This window comes from Triplophysa dalaica, unplaced genomic scaffold (assembly GCF_015846415.1).
Source record: "Triplophysa dalaica isolate WHDGS20190420 unplaced genomic scaffold, ASM1584641v1 Contig2, whole genome shotgun sequence".
In the NCBI taxonomy this organism is placed as follows: Eukaryota; Metazoa; Chordata; class Actinopteri; order Cypriniformes; family Nemacheilidae; genus Triplophysa; species Triplophysa dalaica.
In genome coordinates, this window is record NW_026622636.1 from 262,501 (window position 1) to 280,763 (window position 18,263).

Sequence of the window (18,263 nt, forward strand, 5' to 3'; positions counted from 1 at the left end):
CCACAAGGACACTCAAGCTCCCCGTCGGGGAATCGAACCCCGGTCTTCCGCGTGACAGGCGGAGATACTGTCCACTATACTAACGAGGACTGGCTTGCAACTGCGGAAATGTTTTTGTGCCGAACTGCAACCGATATCTCATAGCATTCTCTTTGGAAAAGATTAGTTTTTTGATATTGGATGTGTGCAGGAGGAAGGCTGCAAGCTTGGCTAATTTAGAGTGTTGTGCAGACTTTCTGAATCCTCCTTTGGACCTCGGTGGAATTGTCAACACATCATCACACTTTAATTTGTTGGTTAAAAGAAATTCAGTAGAGGAAGAAGGACGCCGTACTCTATCCATTTGCATTTTTCATTTGGCAGATGCTTTTATCCAAAGTAGGAGAGCATATAAACCATGTGTCAACACGCTAAACAGTACCATTGTTCTGATTCAAGCTAGAGTTGTCGGAGATTGAAGATTTGTATTTTATTTCTTGGAAGATCTAGATGCTAGTACCTGTGGTCGGTAGGATGCTAGCTTCAGGAGCATCTCTTCAGACTTGGCTTTTGCAGTAATTTGTTGATGGAAGAGAAATTTGTCTCTTTGGCCCCTCCCAGAGTGAATTATCAGGTAAGAGCCTCGACCAAATATTAGCCCCTTGAACATTGCCCCCACCACACCTCTACATGGAGAAAATCTTAAACATCCAAAAGAGCTAAAGTGGGCAGTCATGTGGGTACAAAAAGCTCCCTTTGGTTCTAAAACGTAATCTCGGTGAACAACTTCCTAGCAGCACTTAGTGTGAGACATCAGCCTCACGGTGTTGTTAACAAGCCGTACATGCAGAAAGAAATCTTGACCCCGACGTGATTTGAACACGCAACCTTCTGATCTGGAGTCAGACGCGCTACCGTTGCGCCACCAGGCCTCTCGCTGTGCAGTCGCCAAAGATGGCGCCACAGAGACGGACAGTTGCACGAAAGCCATCAGGAGACGGCGGCAGAAAGAGACGTCAAATTTGTTGTTCTCTACAGAGCAACGGTTTGACTTGGAAAGAAACAGCAGAGATTTGCAAAGTCATAACAACGAACGTCGCCGCAAGAAAATATAGCGTTTGTTTTCCGAGAGCCGCCTTTGCAGCATAACGGTTAAGTCGTCAAGTGTTCAGTAATTCAGTAAATAAAAGAAATTCACTAGAGGAAGAAGGACGCCGAACTCTATCCATTTGCATTTTTCATTTGGCAGATGCTTTTATCCAAAGTAGGAGAGCATATGAACCATGTGTCAACACGCTAAACAGTACCATTGTTCTGATTCAAGCTAGAGTTGTCGGAGATTGAAGATTTGTATTTTATTTCTTAGAAGATCTAGATGCTAGTACCTGTGGTCTGTAGGATGCTAGCTTCAGGAGCATCTCTTCAGACTTGGCTTTTGCAGTAATTTGTTGATGGAAGAGAAATTTGTCTCTTTGGCCCCTCCCAGAGTGAATTATCAGGTAAGAGCCTCGACCAAATATTAGCCCCTTGAACATTGCGGTGCTACATAGGAAGCACACTGGGTCTAGAGCTGATGGGTGCAGCTCGAGTTTCTCTTGATCTACGCATAAATGTTCTGCCTTTTACGAAAGATTTCCGCAGAATGAAACCACCGTGAGTTTAATGTAATTTTGGACGGCTCTGCTCACAGCAGGCCTTCGTTATTGTGCCAAGAACCAGAGCGTTTAAGAATCTGCCTCTGTCGGATTGCTTCTGCACATCGTTGTCTCCTAGCTGTTTTGGGACTCTGGGTTTCACCACGTTTGTTGCAAGTTTATTGTCAGCACCTGCTCAGATAGGTAGAAAATCTTCTGCGATGCACTTCAAATGTGTGATTGTTATTTCGCTTCCTCTGTGCTGGGAAACAGTTGAAGTGCACGTCGGCTCCAGGTCGGAAGGAGACAGCTAAGGCGTCCCATATGGTCTAGCGGTTAGGATTCCTGGTTTTCACCCAGGCGGCCTGGGTTCAACTCCCGGTACGGGAATTACCATTTTCTCAATTGGTTATTTTCTAATGAAAAAGCTGCTGTTTAGCGGTGAGGCTCTGACGAGTCAGCTGTGTAGGAGATCAAACAAATAGTCACTTATCTCGTATATCAGCCTTTCTTGGCACCTTCTACATTTTAACTCCTTTGCACAATCCAAACTCAAGTGAGCAAACAGTATTTAACCTTGTATTATATGGTGCGTCCTGAGGTCTCAGGCAACAAGTGCTGGACACAAAGTGCTGCGTTCTGGGTGCCGACAACTGAAAAGTACAGAAGGTACATCTGGGACAATTTTTACGAGATGTCTTTACACTATCTTGACGTTTTTAACCACACCTCTACATGGAGAAAATCTTAAACATCCAAAAGAGCTAAAGTGGGCAGTCATGTGGGTACAAAAAGCTCCCTTTGGTTCTAAAACGTAATCTCGGTGAACAACTTCCTAGCAGCACTTAGTGTGAGACATCAGCCTCACGGTGTTGTTAACAAGCCGTACACGCAGAAAGAAATCTTGACCCCGACGTGATTTGAACACGCAACCTTCTGATCTCGAGTCAGACGCGCTACCGTTGCGCCACGAGGCCTCTCGCTGGGCAGTCGCCAAAGATGGCGCCACAGAGACGGACAGTTGCACGAAAGCCATCAGGAGACGGCGGCAGAAAGAGACGTCAAATTTGTTGTTCTCTACAGAGCAACGGTTTGACTTGGAAAGAAACAGCAGAGGTTTGCAAAGTCATAACAACGAACGTCGCCGCAAGAAAATATAGCGTTTGTTTTCCGAGAGCCGCCTTTGCAGCATAACGGTTAAGTCGTCAAGTGTTCAGTATTTTCCAAGAAGCTGCCTGACTGTTCTGTCACTAAGCCTGGGAACCGAGGCCTAGGTGAAAAACACCAAGATCAAAAGTCATTTGCACGGCCAACGTGGGGCTCGAGCACACGACGCTGAATCTTATCCTCTACCGACCCTGACATTAAGAGTCTCATGTTCTACTGACAGAGCATACCTTGCTGCACATAAGTGCTGACAAAGCAGGGATGACCCACATGGACACTCAAGCTCCCCGTCGGGGGATCGAACCCCGGTCTTCCGCATGACAGGCGGAGATACTGTCCACTATACTAACGAGGACTGGCTTGCAACTGCGGAAATGTTTTTGTGCCGAACTGCAACCGATATCTCATAGCATTCTCTTTGGAAAAGATTAGTTTTTTGATATTGGATGTGTGCAGGAGGAAGGCTGCAAGCTTGGCTAATTTAGAGTGTTGTGCAGACTTTCTGAATCCTCCTTTGGACCTCGGTGGAATTGTCCACACATCATCACACTTTAATTTGTTGGTTAAAAGAAATTCACTAGAGGAAGAAGGACGGCGAACTCTATCCATTTGCATTTTTCATTTGGCAGATGCTTTTATCCAAAGTAGGAGAGCATATGAACCATGTGTCAACACGCTAAACAGTACCATTGTTCTGATTCAAGCTAGAGTTGTCGGAGATTGAAGATTTGTATTTTATTTCTTGGAAGATCCAGATGCTAGTACCTGTGGTCGGTAGGATGCTAGCTTCAGGAGCATCTCTTCAGACTTGGCTTTTGCAGTAATTTGTTGATGGAAGAGAAATTTGTCTCTTTGGCCCCTCCCAGAGTGAATTATCAGGTAAGAGCCTCGACCAAATATTAGCCCCTTGAACATTGCGGTGCTACATAGGAAGCACACTGGGTCTAGAGCTGATGGGTGCAGCTCGAGTTTCTCTTGATCTACGCATAAATGTTCTGCCTTTTACGAAAGATTTCCGCAGAATGAAACCACCGTGAGTTTAATGTAATTTTGGACGGCTCCGCTCACAGCAGGCCTTCGTTATTGTGCCAAGAACCAGAGCGTTTAAGAATCTGCCTCTGTCGGATTGCTTCTGCACATCGTTGTCTCCTAGCTGTTTTGGGACTCTTGGTTTCACCACGTTTGTTGCAAGTTTATTGTCAGCACCTGCTCAGATAGGTAGAAAATCTTCTGCGATGCACTTCAAATGTGTGATTGTTATTTCGCTTCCTCTGTGCTGGGAAACAGTTGAAGTGCACGTCGGCTCCAGGTCGGAAGAAGACAGCTAAGGCGTCCCATATGGTCTAGCGGTTAGGATTCCTGGTTTTCACCCAGGCAGCCCGGGTTCAACTCCCGGTATGGGAATTACCATTTTCTCAATTGGTTATTTTCAAATGAAAAAGCTGCTGTTTCACGGGGAGGCTCTGACGAGTCAGCTGTGTAGGAGGTCAAACAAATAGTCACTTATCTCGTATATCAGCCTTTCTTGGCACCTTCTACATTTTAACTCCTTTGCACAATCCAAATTCAAGTGAGCAAACAGTATTTACGTTGTATTATATGGTGCGTCCTGAGGTCTCAGGCAACAAGTGCTGGACACAAAGTGCTGCGTTCTGGGTGCCGACAACTGAAAAGTACAGAAGGTACATCTGGGACAATTTTTACGAGATGTCTTTACAATATCTTGACGTTTTTAACCACACCTCTACATGGAGAAAACCTTAAACATCCAAAAGATCTAAAGTGGGCAGTCGTGTGGGTACAAAAAGCTTCCTTTGGTTCTAAAACATAATCTCGGTGAACGACTTCCTAGCAGCTTCACAACACTGTTTGTACTGCATTTGTGAAAAACCATCTGGTTTTCATCTTTTTCATTCCAATGTAAATTTTAACACTTTAAAAAAAACTGCCATTTTTGTCTCGCAGGTCATCATGCAGAAAAGGGTCATTTTTTTTCCTGGAAGGGTAAAGGTTGCGTTCCGTAAGGGACCGCTGGGATATCTTCTGCAGGATCCAACTGACCAGGCGAGAACAATAAAAAACAACCTATCTTTGCAGGACAAGTCGGCACCAATTAAGCTGGAGCTTGTGAGACAAAATGCTCTGAATGTGGTCCGTCAAAGAGGAGGTGATGCCTCAGACCAAAAAGAAGTTTTTGGTGAGTACATCCTGCAGTTTGGGAAATACAAGGGGAAGTCCTTCCGGTGGCTCCTTGAAAATGATGTGGGGTACACCATCTATCTGATGAAGAACCTTCAGCAAGAAGAGGCTGCAGGAGTCACAATGACCGAGGGGCACAGCAAGAGCAGCCTGGTCTCTTTTATGCAGTACGCCCACAGCTTTGAGGAGATTCTGTCTCTTTTACATTACACGTCCAAAACTCCAGCTGCAACAGCGGCATCACCAGGCGACGATCAGCTGGTTGGTTTCGGAGCTCGTGCCAAGAGTACATGGAAGGAGATTTGGGACGGCAGAGCTGATGGTTACGCGTCCTTTGTAATGGGGGCTAAGTGTGTCCGAGGGACACGGATGCATAAACTGCAACAATACCTGCTGAAGCAGCAGCAGTCTGCCCGTCCGCATGTTCCTGCCACATCTGAGCCCACAGGTCAGTTGTTATTTCCCCTCATTTGGCCTTCAGAAGAGAATCTTTACATTTATGTCAATAAGTATAAAGATACTTTGTGCTTTACAAAGAATAAGGTAAAGTATGAAGTTACATTTGAAAAAATCCAAGTGCAGCGTAAAAGCAACCTTTAACTCTTGTTTGTCAACCATACAGAGATGGATGAAGACGCTGAGCTGGAGACTGCAATGCTGAACATCACCCCCTCTAAGCTACTGGTGCAGTGTGAGTGTTTTTTTTCTTAAATGACATCTTGTATTAAATAAGTTGATATATTTAATAAATGTTCCCTAATTTTTACATTTGTTAGCGCCAGCATCATCTGCGTGCTCAGCTGCTGAAGTGAAACACTCCACAGAAACAACGACAGGTTTTTATTCACTTTAGTGTCAGCACTTTTGTGTTGATGAATTATGAAATTAAATGTTCTCCAAAACTGAATATGAATTTTTTATGTCTAAATGTGTCAGTGTGTTGGCCGTGTGTCACTAACAAATCTCTGTGCTGTTGGCATTATACTAACTGTTCAAGGGGCTATGAATTGATTCCCCCACCACGATGAACTGATAAACCCCCATTCTGGGTAAGTGCTCACTTTGACTGTAAACTTATAAATATTTCAGTTTATTAATACATGAAGACGTGCATGTTCTTGTAATTACATTGTTTACATTCCCTGTTTAGTTTAAAATGTTTGTGACATTATTTGAGAAGGCTTAATGCATCATTTCATTCATTCTATTAAAGTAAGCAGATCTCTTAAGACTATTGATATTATTAACAAGATGTTATGTCTTGCAGAACCATCTACTGTCCTTTTGAAACCACTGATGGTCACTAGAAAGGAACTGCGTCTGTCTCCTGTGGATGGTAAACACATTTTATTTCCGCCTCTCTGATCATATAATTGTCTTCTTTATAACTTTGAATTGAATTTTTTTCTGACTTCCTTTTTAAAGCACCAGCTGTGCCAGCTCTGAAAACACCAGTGCCCCTTCCTAAAGAGCTGATGTTTCTTGTGCATGAACCATCAGCTTCCACACAATCAAAAAAAGGTGTTTCAGCGACAGGTGTGTTCTAATGTCAAGTTTATGGATACATTGAATCATACATTATAAATGCATGTTTTTAAAACTATCACCTCTTTTACAATGTGTCTCTCTTCATCAGAGGGCAGTATCTCTCGAGCGTGCAGGACACTTTCTTTTGAGGAATCTAACAAAGATGGTAAGAATGGGTTGCATTAGATATATATGGGTTGAATCATTTCTATGTTTGGAATTGTGAATTTATAGAGACCTCGTCACATGTCTAGAACGTTTTTTTTTTTGTTTAACTTTGTTTTCAACAGCTTTAATTATTTTATTTGTGCTTTCAGAACCATGTTCCTCTGCTCCTCCTCCTTCAGTGTGTGTTCCACCACCTGTTCGACCGACAGCGCAAAGTAAGAGAGTATTCTGTGGATATAAAAGTGATTAACATATTTAATATCTGTAACAATACTTTATTATTTTTTCTTATTTTCAAACACCCAGGCACACCAACCCTTCCTAGAGTTCCTGCTCCACAGCTTCCTGGATATGATAATGACACGCGTCAGTGGAAGTGTTCTCATCAACAGAGGATCTGGATGAAGACTGAGTTGGAATCCATGGGTCTGTGGCCAGGCTCTCCTCCTGTGAGCAACCCCATGAAGACCGTGTCACTGTGGCGTTTACCTCCTCAACCTGAGCTGATAGACACAGTCTCTGATCTGCCGTCAGCCAAATATTTTCAGCTTCATCCTTTTTTTATTTGGAAACCTGAAAATGACACCTTGATGGCTAGACTTAAGAGTAACTATGCTCTGCCATGCATTGCGGGGTGTAGCAAAGCACAGGTCACGTGTGCAGGAGTCGGTAGACCTCGTGTGATCGTGGGCATCACAGGTCAGTACTACCTCTTCTCATCTCGGCTGTGCTGCAAAGTCTGCAAGAAAAGGTTGTATGCAGACAACCCACAGTGGCTGGAAAAGCTCCCCAAAAGGTTTACAAATGTACTGCCAGCAATTATTACTTACAAGAAGGCCATCTGTAGATCTGTGATGGATGAGCTGCGGCGTACCGGAAAATCACCCTCAGACATGGCCAGGCAGGTGATTGAAATGATGCACCTGAAATTTGAACGTGCCGACTTTGCCTACCTCCTCAGTTGCCAGAGTGTCCTGGATTCTGAGGCTGGAAAGTATGGACAGAAAACCATCACAGGATTCCTAAGAAATGAGACCAAGCCTGCTCCCTTTGGCGAGTATGATGATCCTGATGGATGGAATGGAATCTCTGTGTCTGCAGACTACCTCACTGACTGCCTCCTTTATGAGTACCAGCGACAACAGGTAGCTATTAGAAAGCTACTGCAGGGCACCTTTGGGCAGGCTTTACGTTCTGACCACACCCGGAAAGTGGCAAGGAAAGTTACATTTACCTCTGGCACAATGTCATCTTACGCCACCATGAACGAAAACTGGATGATCCTTTCGTGGGTGATGGTGCAGTCTGAGACGGAAAGGTCATTGGAACCCATGTATCAGGGCCTAGCAAACCGGTACAACATTGCAGGAGTGGAAAAGGCAAGGTACCATTGGGTGGACAGGTGAGTCATTTGAATCATGCAATCGTTTGCCTGCATTTCCTCACAATTCACCATCTGTGCACGTTCTTTTCACTCATAAACTGTTGTTTAGACCTATTAATACTGTAGTTTTAATATGTAATTATACTACAATTAAATTTAATTATACTATAATTAAAAATATATATATTTCTGTTTCAGGGATTGCTGTGCAGCGTTCAGGGTGCCGGATCTGCAGGCTGGAGAACATCTCAACTGGAATGCCTGGAGAACTGCTGATGCTGATATTGCCGAGGCCACTTCTGGTGAACTGCAAAATGCATGCGCATCAAGATCTCGCTTCAATCAGCACATCAATGTCAAGCTCGACCTGTTTCATTGCATGAGGCGCTTTCACCGGGAGTGTGTTTCCGAGCATCATGCTTTATACAGCTCCTTCACCCAGTTCCTGTCTGCTGCTTTCTGTGTGGTGGATCAAGAAGACCTGATGAAGCTCAAGAATGCCTATGCGTTTTGTGGTATTCAGCCAGCCAACCCCACCAAGCAGCACATTCGGGAGCACTGCAAAACAAAGATCCCTGGTTCTCAAGAACTTCTCAAAAGGATTGAGGGGGTCATGCAGCACTTCCATTTGGCAGCTGATCCAAATGGTGTTCACCTCTACAAACCCTCTATGTTGAAGACATGGCGCATTCAGCGTGTCCATATTTTGAGGGGATGTCTGAGTGATCCTGAAGTAGCAGGTGAGATCCTGTATAGGCATGGTGGGACACTGCAGCTTAATCACGTCCAGGGTGAGGGAGCTAAAGTTGATGTCTGGGTGCCAATAAGAGGCACATCACAGCAGGAGGGCTACCACTTCCACCAGGCTCAGTGGGTCACCGGCACACGTGTTTCCTCTGAGTTGTTTCAAGCCCAGGGGATGATGGGAGTGGCACGTTGGAACTTTCAGCGCCTGGTGGACCTGAAATCACCAGGTGTTCGGCTTCCTGGTGTATTTGATCCATCCCTGATCGCAGATCTCAATACTGCGTCTGAAAGGGTGTTCGGAATGCCCAAGTATGCTGCCCTTCTAGTGTCCAGCAAGGATTCTGGGGAGAGGTTTGGGCTAGACTATGTGGAGCCTGGATGTCGCCCTGTTGTGCTAGATTGGGAAAAGCACAAGAGCAAAACTGATCTGCCATTAGATCTTCCCGAGCAAAGCAGACCGTCCACTGCCAGGGCTGGATACCTTTCATCTGACCTTGATCCACATCCAGAGTCAGGTAACGCTTTTTTAAAAGAATATATAGGACGTTATCATACACTTAATGTCTTTAAAGTGACTCTATTAATGCTGTTTTGTTCCTCTAGGATCCATTACCACTTTGCCTGCCCCCTTGCTTTCCTCATGCCATGGTGCTGATGTGGATCTTCAGCCTAAGCCAGGTAAACATTTTACATATGTACAGTGTCATGCTTAAAATGCCCTTTTTCTTTACACATAAAACTAAATACTTGCTAAAAATACACCTTGATGAAAAAAGTATTTCTGCTGCTGCTGTTGTAGAATCTGCTGATACGCTGCCTGTGTCATTGTTTCACCGTGCCTGCACAGAGCCTCAGTCAGAGCCAGGTGAATATTCAAAAAATTAACAAATTAATTTAACAAATGGTATAAGAGCCAAAATATTGATTGCCTGATTTTCTGTGCTATAGGAACAACACATGTACCGCCTCTGCCTATGGTGTCCTCACCTGCAAGCGCTCGTACTGGACCTGTGAAGACTGGTGGAAGGGTGTTTGTGCTAGACCACAAACGGTGGACAACGGCAATGAAGGAGGCAATTGACAACCTGCTTACTGAACATCATGGGAAGAAGGATATGCTCAAACTTGTGGATCAGGAGTATGCAGCAATGGTCCATAACTCCAGTACTGATCCCAACAGCATGCTCCATCCTACTACAAAACTGCACATAGCTCAGTATGTCAAGCACTTGGCCAAATTGCTAAACACCAGTTCTTCGTTAAATACTTCTCCTGAAAAACTACTTCAGACACAGCGACTGTGGCACTCTCTGACAGAGGGGAGCGAGACTACTAGTGTGCCAGTGGTTAAAATTAATCCTGCAGTTGTAAACCCACCAGCACTTGCTCTGACCACACCACTTTCACACACAACCATTGAGAGGATCGTTGAGGGTATTATGGAGAAGCATCAACAGCAACAACAACAACAACCAGAAAAAAAAAAGAAACAGATGAAGACTTGTGCTGCCTGCAGACAGCCCAAGTCTCGCTATGAAAGTGATGGTTCCTCCATCCATTTTTTTACCAGCAAGTACCTGTTGGGTACTTCTACTGTTCCACCAAGGTTTTTAAGGCTTATAGTGATGAACTTTGTTTTTTTTCTACAACATTTCAAATGCTATTAGATTGTTAATGATAATCTTTAATTTTTATATTTTTATTAAGCCTTGTTGTGCAAGCACTGATGAGCTTGTGCAGAGGCAGCAGCTTTTGCCAGAGGGGAACTGGAATCCCCTGGTTGGGCCTGGGTTCCCCTGAGGTTTTTTTTCTCGATGGGAGTTTTGGGTTCCTCACCACCGTTTGCATATTGTCTGCATATCTGCCTGGCCGGGGGGGCTGCTTTAGAATTCATACTTGTATTAAATGTGTCTCATGTACAGCTGCTTTGTAACAATGAAAATTGTAAAAAGCGCTATATAAATAAAGTTGAGTTGAGTTGAGTTGAGAAGGGCTGACAAATCCCATAATGCCTTTTAAAGATTTTATGGAAACAGAGTTCTTCCAGAGGGACCTGGATGACACAAAAAAAAGGGTGGAAGAGAAGGGACAGCAAAAACGAAAAATTCCTGAATCTCCGCATGTAGGTCACCTGTGTCGGTTTTGTAAAATGGAACTCAAACAAGGTCCAAACAGTCCACACATACATACGGGCTTTCCTGGAATTGCTGGGAAATATGTTTATTGTCCTGCTAAAGTATATTCCATATACAGAGAGCAGGGTATGGAGAAAGAGATGACCTGGAAAGACTTTCAAAAGTGTACTTTTTACAATATGGAAAGACAGAGATGGGTTTCTGGAAAAAAGTAAATGAGAATTTTCCACGTGTAAATATCTTTTGCTTGTTTGTTTTGCCTTTTAAAATGTTGAGAAAACAATAAAAACTATCTAAAAAAGCACTTATCTTCTACTCATTTTTTATATTTATATACATACAAATAAATGGCAAATATTTTCAACTGATGTAAAATATATTTTATTTACAAATGTTATAGCACTACAAAGGTAAGAGACATATGTATTGTAATCGGAGTTTAAATAAAAAAATACTCTTCATAAATGTGAATACATTCGGTGCTGTTAAAAATATTATTTTATGTACATTTGATCAAAAATCCTACAGGGTAATAACATATAGTGAAGAGAACAATAAAAATTATTTCAACACTGACATTAAGAATATTTTGTTATGGACATCAACATTTACATTTCAGATAACCTTTTAATTGTTACGAATTAATGTTCATAAGAATAGAGTTTTCAAACATTTATTGTGGTTAAAGAAATGATAAATAAAACACCATCAATGAATATATTCTGTCAACATTTTCATTTAACCCAATTTCAATTTAAATCCTTTTAATACTTATACTTTGTCAATATTCCAACATTTTAAAAGGTTGCTTAAATGTAATAAAAAACTCATAAATGTTTGTAAAACAATGTTTCAGAGTTGCTTCGAGTGGGATTCGAACCTCTGTGCAAACGAACATAAAAAAAAGATGTGAAAAAATCTGATTGGCTGTGACATCACTCAAGGACCTGGGACAACAGGAGAAGAGCTTCAATCTGATTGGCTGTCAGTGGATACCACCTATCCACGACCGGCCGAGGGGCTCATGCCAGGGATTGTTACCGCCCCGATCTTTGACCTTTGTACTAAAACGTTTAAGCTGTCAGGCAAACACAAGTGAATTTCATCTGTTTACGTGCAGGAAAAGTGTTGTACTTGTGGAACGAGGAACCACAGGGAAGGTGGAGGATCTTTGTAATGACAACACAAGACAATGGTAGGATAACAACTAGGGTTCATTAAACCTCGAGTTAAAGTAGCATTTGCTGCTTTCACACTGACAACAGGCCAACGGTACACAATGAGCCAAAGGTCAATACAACCAAGGCAAAGCGGAAAATAAATATAACAAATTGCCCATTTCCATCCATCCATTTTCTACCGCTTTATCCGAACTACCTCGGGTCACGGGGAGCCTGCGCCTATCTCAGGAGTCATCGGGCATCAAGGCAGGACACACCCTGGATGGAGTGCCAACCCATCGCAGCAAATTGCCCATTTCTGAAACGCTAATGTGATTGCACACACACACGTACTATAAAGAGAAGATTTGGAGAAGTGGAGCTCTTGCATTCACAAGACCGTGCGCTCTTTTCTTCGGAATCTGGCATGTCGAAAACAGCTTCACATTGGGTTTCATGGTGTAATGGTTAGCACTCTGGACTCTGAATCCAGCGATCCGAGTTCAAATCTCGGTGAGACCTCTCATTGAAAGTCTACACCTTTTCGAGGGGCTCATGCCAGGGTTTGTTACCGCCCCGATCTTTGACCTTTGTACTAAAACGTTTAAGCCGTCAGGCAAACACAAGTGAATTTCATCTGTTTACGTGCAGGAAAAGTGTTGTACTTGTGGAACGAGGAACCACATAGAAGGTGGAGGATCTTTGTAATGACAACGTAAGACAATGGTAGGATAACAACTAGGTTTCATTAAACCTCGAGTTAAAGTAGCATTTGCTGCTTTCACACTGACAACAGGCCAACGGTACACAATGAGCCAAAGGTCAATACAACCAAGGCAAAGCGGAAAATAAATATAACAAATTGCCCATTTCTGAAACGTTAATGTGATTGCACACACACACGTACTATAAAGAGAAGATTTGGGGAGAGAGATTTTTCATGCTTAGCCTTATTTTGACAATTACCCAACAGTAATGGAGGATAACCCTTTTCAAGAAACTACAAGAAAAGGGCAAGGAAACGAACCACCTCACATATCCACACTGGTTTATTGAAAATGCAAGTTACACAGCAAAAAAAAACTTGTGGAATCTTAAGTGACAACTTGATTGTCTCTGATCGTGAAATGTCCTGCATTACGTTGCTCTGGGTAAAAGCAATGCGCACACCATATGGGAGATTCTTGTCATTTGTGTCCAGGTGCCATAGCGAGGAGAGACAAGGGGCACTGAAGGCTTTTTGTGACTGAATATATGAACAGTATTAAACACGAAGACCTTTTTCTGCAAAGGTGAGCCTCGACAGGTAGCATAGGGAGGGCTAAGTCGCACAAAGGAAGCTCCAAAAGCCTCTAATATGGAGAATAAGGCCGTCATTCCCTCTACCTCTCGAATGCCAAGCGAGCGCTCTTTCATTTGAGCAAATTCCCATTCATTATCGGAAAAAGACGCGCATTGCTTTGGCTCAATGAAACGGGGCACACGTGGGGAAAATGCTTTTCCAAAGGGCCTTGAAATCACAATCGCTGCACACCGCTCGGCTCGTTGGTCTAGGGGCATGATTCTCGCTTTGGGTGCGAGAGGTCCCGGGTTCAAATCCCGGACGAGCCCTGCTTTAAGCGTTCATCGTATTGTGAGGACAGTCAAGGTGGCACTATGGCAATCCAGATCATGAAAGCAGGAGACCCATGGCCTGTTAGCTCAGTTGGCTAGAGCGTGGTGCTAATAACGCAAAGGTCGCGGGTTCGATCCCCGTACTGGCCAAAGGCTTTTCTCTGGCATTCTGTTCCATAATTCAGGGCTTCAGCGCCAGTGGTCGTCCGCGGACTACGATTCGCAAGTCAAGAAATCTACATTGTTGTATACCTAATTGCATCGACAACCCATCGAGCACTCCTGTACCGGTCAATTATGGTTATATCAACAACACGTGCCATCTGTTGCAGAGGTGCTCTTAAACATTTGTAAAATCATATGAAAGGCTATAAAGTATGTACACATTGATTTACATTAAGTGTTTACTACATTGTTATTTACCTAATTGCATCGAAAACCCATCGAGCACTCCTGTACCGGTCAATTTGTGTTATATCAACAACACGTGCAATCTGTTGCAGAGTCGCTCTTAAAGGAAAACGTGGTAGTCTATAAAGGCTTGATCTTCATCTCTCTCTCAAGCAGCCGTAGTCGGCAGGGTTTGAACCTGCGCGGGGAGACCCCAATGGATTTCATGCCTACGGCAAAGTGACTGAGTGACTAGATCTGCAGGGAGAAGATTGAAAGCTTTCGCTGAGGTCTCACGGTATTCCTTGAGCATGTGCTCGATGAAATCCCTGCTCAAAGCCAATGTGTAGACTCCAACGCACGAGCAAACTGTTTATTTAATTTTTATCAACAGAGGGAGGGCCCAGAAGAGCTCACAAGGTAAAGGTGACTAACAATGTGGAAACACATCGCCGGAACAGGGACTTGAACCCTGGACCCTCAGATTAAAAGTCTGATGCTCTACCTACTGAGCTATCCGGGCTCAATGCGAATTCAATCAGACGGTCAAGTCTTGGTTCTGTAGGCTGGTTCTGTAGGCTTAGGGTTAAGTGCACCTTTCTGATGCAAGGTTGTTCAGTCCTATCTCTGGAGGCGATGCCATCTGTAGATTGCAGTTCATCCAGTACACCTGAACCGGGTAACGGGGCTCTAGGAGTTGGCAGGTAAGTGAAAATCAGACGTGCTTTAAAAACTGCCCTGACAGCTCATCTTTGGTCTTTTATCTGGCCGTGCTTTCCTTAAAGGTTCCTGCCAAGAAAACATTTGTAAAATCACATAAAGGCCTATAAAGTATGTACACATTGTGTTTCCTTGAATGTGTCCTACATTGTTATGTACCTATTTACATTGACAACCCATCGAGCACACCTGTACCAGTCAATTTGGCTCAGATGGTCTGCAGGTGCATGAAAGTGAGACGCGATTTAAAAGCTGACCTCATAGCTCAGCCCGGGGAAAAAATTGACCGTATTACACCTCAGCTGGCAGCGGTGGGATTTGAACCCACGCTTCCGAAAAGACTGGAGCCTCAATCGAGTGCCTTAGACCGCTCGGCCATGCTACCACAAAATGGCACGTTTTGCCTCCGGTTTCGACCATTGTGTCTTACAGTAGGCCCGCTGTGACTTTTCGACAGTCAAGAGCATGATGACTTGCAGTTCATCAAGTACACCTGAACCGGGTAACGTGGCTCTGGAGAATTGCCCTGACAGCTCATCTTTGGTCTTTTATCAGAAGATCCAGAAGAGCTCACACGGTAAAGGTGACTTACAAAGGGGAAACTCATCGCCCGAACAGGGACTTCAACCCTGGTCCCTCAGAAAATCCCAATCAATTTGTACCGGTCAATTTGTGTTATATCAGGAACATCTGTAGCAGAGTCGCTCGTAAAGAAACACGTGGGAGTCTACAAAGGCTTGATTGTCTTCTCTCTCTCACTAAAGCAGCCGTAGTCAGCAGGGTTTGAAAGTGCGCGGGGAGACCCCAATGGATTTCAAGTCCATCGCCTTAACCACTCGGCCACAATTACAACAGGTTCCAGGCCATCTGGGTTTCGGTCGTGCTGCAAAGAGGACGATGTCAAAACGGGAAAGGCAGGACTTCAATAAGACGTGATCCCCTGCCGTGACCCGGATTCGAACCGGGGTTGCTGCAGCAACAACGCAGAGTACTAACCACTATACGATCATGGCAAGCCAACAGCCCTCCGGCAAAGTTGCGCTAGCAGGACTTCGTTACTACATCTGCAGGGAGAAGATTGGTAGCTTTAGCTGAGGTCTCACGGAATTCCTGACGCATGTGCTCGATGAAATCTCTGCTCAAAGCCCATGTGTCGACTCCAACGCACGAGCAAACTGTTTATTATATTTTTATCAACAGAGGGCGGGGCCAAAAGAGCTTACATGGTAAAGTTGACTTATAAAAGGGAAACTCATCGCCCGAACAAGGACTTGAACCCTGGACCCTCATATTAAAAGGCTGTTGCTCTACCGACTGAGCTATCCAGGCTCTTGAGTTCCAGCGACATGTTCTAGGTGTAGGCCCTCGGGTGAGGGGTGTTGAGTAGTGCAGGTTCATCACGCACACCTGAACCAGCTAATGTGGCTCTGGAGGTAAGAGGAAAACTACAGTCACCCACTGTCAGCGCCTAAATCCAGCGCCTTAGACCGCTAGTGGTGCAGTTTCCACCATTGTGTTTTACAGTAGGCCCGCTGCGACATTTCCCAGACAGTTAAGAGCTTACAGGGTTCTGTCGGCTTAGGGTTTAGTGCACCTTCAGATAGTCAGATGTGCTTTAAAAACTGCCCTGACAGCTCATCTTTGTTTTTTTATTTGGCCTTGCTTTCCTTAGAGGTCCCTGCCAAGAAAACATTTGTAAAATCACATAAACATTAGGAGTGTTATCATATACTGTGTGTCAAATAGTTTGATTGATTTATGTACACATATCAAATTTTCTGTCCACTGGTCACTCAAACTGGACTTTTATGGTATGACAGTCCTGATGACAGATATATTTTATGATTGTTTTGGGGGTATCATTTGACCCCTTCCCTTCCCTCAGCGTGTCTAACTTCCTAAACCCCCATTCAGTACTTCCTTATCAAAAAGGTTTGTTTTCATCCTGTTTTGCTTTTACTACAGGATATTTGTGAATGATGTTTGTAAGATATTGAGATAGTATTAGTGTAATATGTGTGTTTTTCCTCTAAGAATGTTGTTTCCTTTGCTTTGTGGTTTTAATCATGCAAATGAATGAAATGAGGCTTGTTGTTTCAAATCTTTTGAAAGTGTGTGTGTCTCCCTACTTTCCCCCAAGCAATTAATTTGCCAGTCAATAAAAGTTTTTTTTTTTTTATGATCTGTCAGTCTTGTTTGACAGTTTATATCTTATAGCTGTGTAATTGTACCCCCTGTAGTTGTCTTCATCCTGCTGACCTGACACCCTGATGGTCAGGCAACGATTTATCTCTCATTAAAAGTTTGCGTAATACCGGGTATATGGTATCGCATGTTCGCTGATGGACGCGTGGTGACCCAGGATGATTCTTTGTATATATTATGTCGATTTGATTCTACGTTGGCAGCTATCGACAGTGAATGTGTTCAAATGGTGTATGCTGCGTGATCGCTACAACTCTGTGAGAGTTTAATTGTTTACACGGGAAGTGGATCTGGAGGCCGACGAGTTCTGACACCACCCACATGTGTTACAAACCATTAAAAAGCTACTGTAAAAAAGTTTATTATAGCCCTTCTAACCCCGGATTTTTAGGTGGTAAAAACAGGGAGTATTCAATGACACAGGGGTCTGTCTATCTGATTAACAAATTGAACAGTGATTATCCTCGGAGGATGCATACACTTTACATAAATCGGCTCCTCTAAATTACAAGCGAAACAGAGTAATTGTCTATATTTCTTCCGGCTTTGCTACTGATCGGACGCATTTACTAGCGCTCCGTGCTTTGCGCTTCTGCTTTTATGCTTTATCTTTTTTAAACACCAGCAGTTCAGTACAGTGCTCAGACAAAACAATTAGGCACTGAAACCTAAGACTGGGAAATACTTCAAAACTTTCGCTAAGCAACCAGGATTTCTTACTGCGTACAATTGAAACTCTTCAGAATAATTCCATTGCCCACACTCAAACTGGTGTGAAAATGCCATCTGTTGGATCAAAAACCACCTGTTGCTCAAACTGCCACAAACTTCTACAAAAGATTGCAGTTCTCGAAAACAAAGCTACTAAACACACAGCTGTTACTCGTCGTGGACCCCCTCAGCATGAAGCCGGTGAGTTCTGTGAACCCAGCACTTCTCATCAGATTATAGTTAGCTCAGACAAACCTGTACAGATGCAAACAAAGGTAGCTGAGGACACAAACCGTTGGCAGAAAAAGGGCGCAAGACCTAAAGCTTGTAATATCAGACTGTCAAGAGTTTCACAAATTGCCGCATTAGCTTCATCTACCCCAAATATGACTAAGACTCGAGTAGACAATGTTGGTACTCTGCCACCCCCTGTACATCTTGAAAATAGATTTGAGGCACTAATGAATATGGGTGAAGAATCCCCAAACGTGGTAAGGCAAAAATCAAAAGTGGACACTGCAGT

General features: G+C 43.7%; 2 protein-coding genes and 12 non-coding genes across 14 annotated transcripts in view; 8 read left to right on the plus strand and 6 right to left on the minus strand.

Moving 5' to 3' along the window:
• Positions 1 to 5,856, plus strand: part of LOC130416213 (uncharacterized) — an 18,191-nt gene extending 12,335 nt beyond the window's left edge. Inside the window, exons 3-5 of the mRNA XM_056742263.1 lie at positions 4,746 to 5,427; positions 5,602 to 5,670; positions 5,756 to 5,856. Coding sequence (XP_056598241.1) covers positions 4,746 to 5,427; positions 5,602 to 5,670; positions 5,756 to 5,832 — 828 coding nt within the window. The 3' untranslated portion in view covers positions 5,833 to 5,856. The remainder of the gene's footprint in view (positions 1 to 4,745; positions 5,428 to 5,601; positions 5,671 to 5,755) is intronic.
• On the minus strand, positions 18 to 89 carry trnad-guc (transfer RNA aspartic acid (anticodon GUC)). Its single transcript has one exon. It is a non-coding gene; the product is annotated as a tRNA-Asp (tRNA).
• trnaw-cca (transfer RNA tryptophan (anticodon CCA)) lies at positions 840 to 911 on the minus strand. The gene has a single exon. It is a non-coding gene; the product is annotated as a tRNA-Trp (tRNA).
• On the plus strand, positions 1,560 to 1,676 carry LOC130416227 (U5 spliceosomal RNA). The gene has a single exon (XR_008906060.1). It is a non-coding gene; the product is annotated as a U5 spliceosomal RNA (small nuclear RNA).
• Positions 1,932 to 2,003, plus strand: trnae-uuc (transfer RNA glutamic acid (anticodon UUC)). Its single transcript has one exon. It is a non-coding gene; the product is annotated as a tRNA-Glu (tRNA).
• On the minus strand, positions 2,519 to 2,590 carry trnas-cga (transfer RNA serine (anticodon CGA)). The gene has a single exon. It is a non-coding gene; the product is annotated as a tRNA-Ser (tRNA).
• trnad-guc (transfer RNA aspartic acid (anticodon GUC)) lies at positions 3,064 to 3,135 on the minus strand. The gene has a single exon. It is a non-coding gene; the product is annotated as a tRNA-Asp (tRNA).
• trnae-uuc (transfer RNA glutamic acid (anticodon UUC)) lies at positions 4,113 to 4,184 on the plus strand. Its single transcript has one exon. It is a non-coding gene; the product is annotated as a tRNA-Glu (tRNA).
• A 419-nt stretch (positions 5,857 to 6,275) lies between the features above and the next one.
• The window catches only part of LOC130416214 (uncharacterized), a 38,047-nt gene continuing 26,059 nt past the window's right edge, over positions 6,276 to 18,263 (plus strand). The window contains exons 1-10 of the mRNA XM_056742264.1: positions 6,276 to 6,315; positions 6,405 to 6,515; positions 6,616 to 6,672; positions 6,824 to 6,889; positions 6,981 to 8,058; positions 8,257 to 9,320; positions 9,409 to 9,483; positions 9,605 to 9,670; positions 9,754 to 10,389; positions 14,670 to 14,808. Of these exons, the coding sequence (XP_056598242.1) occupies positions 6,276 to 6,315; positions 6,405 to 6,515; positions 6,616 to 6,672; positions 6,824 to 6,889; positions 6,981 to 8,058; positions 8,257 to 9,320; positions 9,409 to 9,483; positions 9,605 to 9,670; positions 9,754 to 10,389; positions 14,670 to 14,808 (3,332 nt within the window). The remainder of the gene's footprint in view (positions 6,316 to 6,404; positions 6,516 to 6,615; positions 6,673 to 6,823; positions 6,890 to 6,980; positions 8,059 to 8,256; positions 9,321 to 9,408; positions 9,484 to 9,604; positions 9,671 to 9,753; positions 10,390 to 14,669; positions 14,809 to 18,263) is intronic.
• On the plus strand, positions 12,551 to 12,622 carry trnaq-cug (transfer RNA glutamine (anticodon CUG)). The gene has a single exon. It is a non-coding gene; the product is annotated as a tRNA-Gln (tRNA).
• trnap-ugg (transfer RNA proline (anticodon UGG)) lies at positions 13,640 to 13,711 on the plus strand. The gene has a single exon. It is a non-coding gene; the product is annotated as a tRNA-Pro (tRNA).
• trnai-aau (transfer RNA isoleucine (anticodon AAU)) lies at positions 13,791 to 13,864 on the plus strand. Its single transcript has one exon. It is a non-coding gene; the product is annotated as a tRNA-Ile (tRNA).
• Positions 14,555 to 14,627, minus strand: trnak-uuu (transfer RNA lysine (anticodon UUU)). The gene has a single exon. It is a non-coding gene; the product is annotated as a tRNA-Lys (tRNA).
• On the minus strand, positions 15,593 to 15,674 carry trnas-uga (transfer RNA serine (anticodon UGA)). Its single transcript has one exon. It is a non-coding gene; the product is annotated as a tRNA-Ser (tRNA).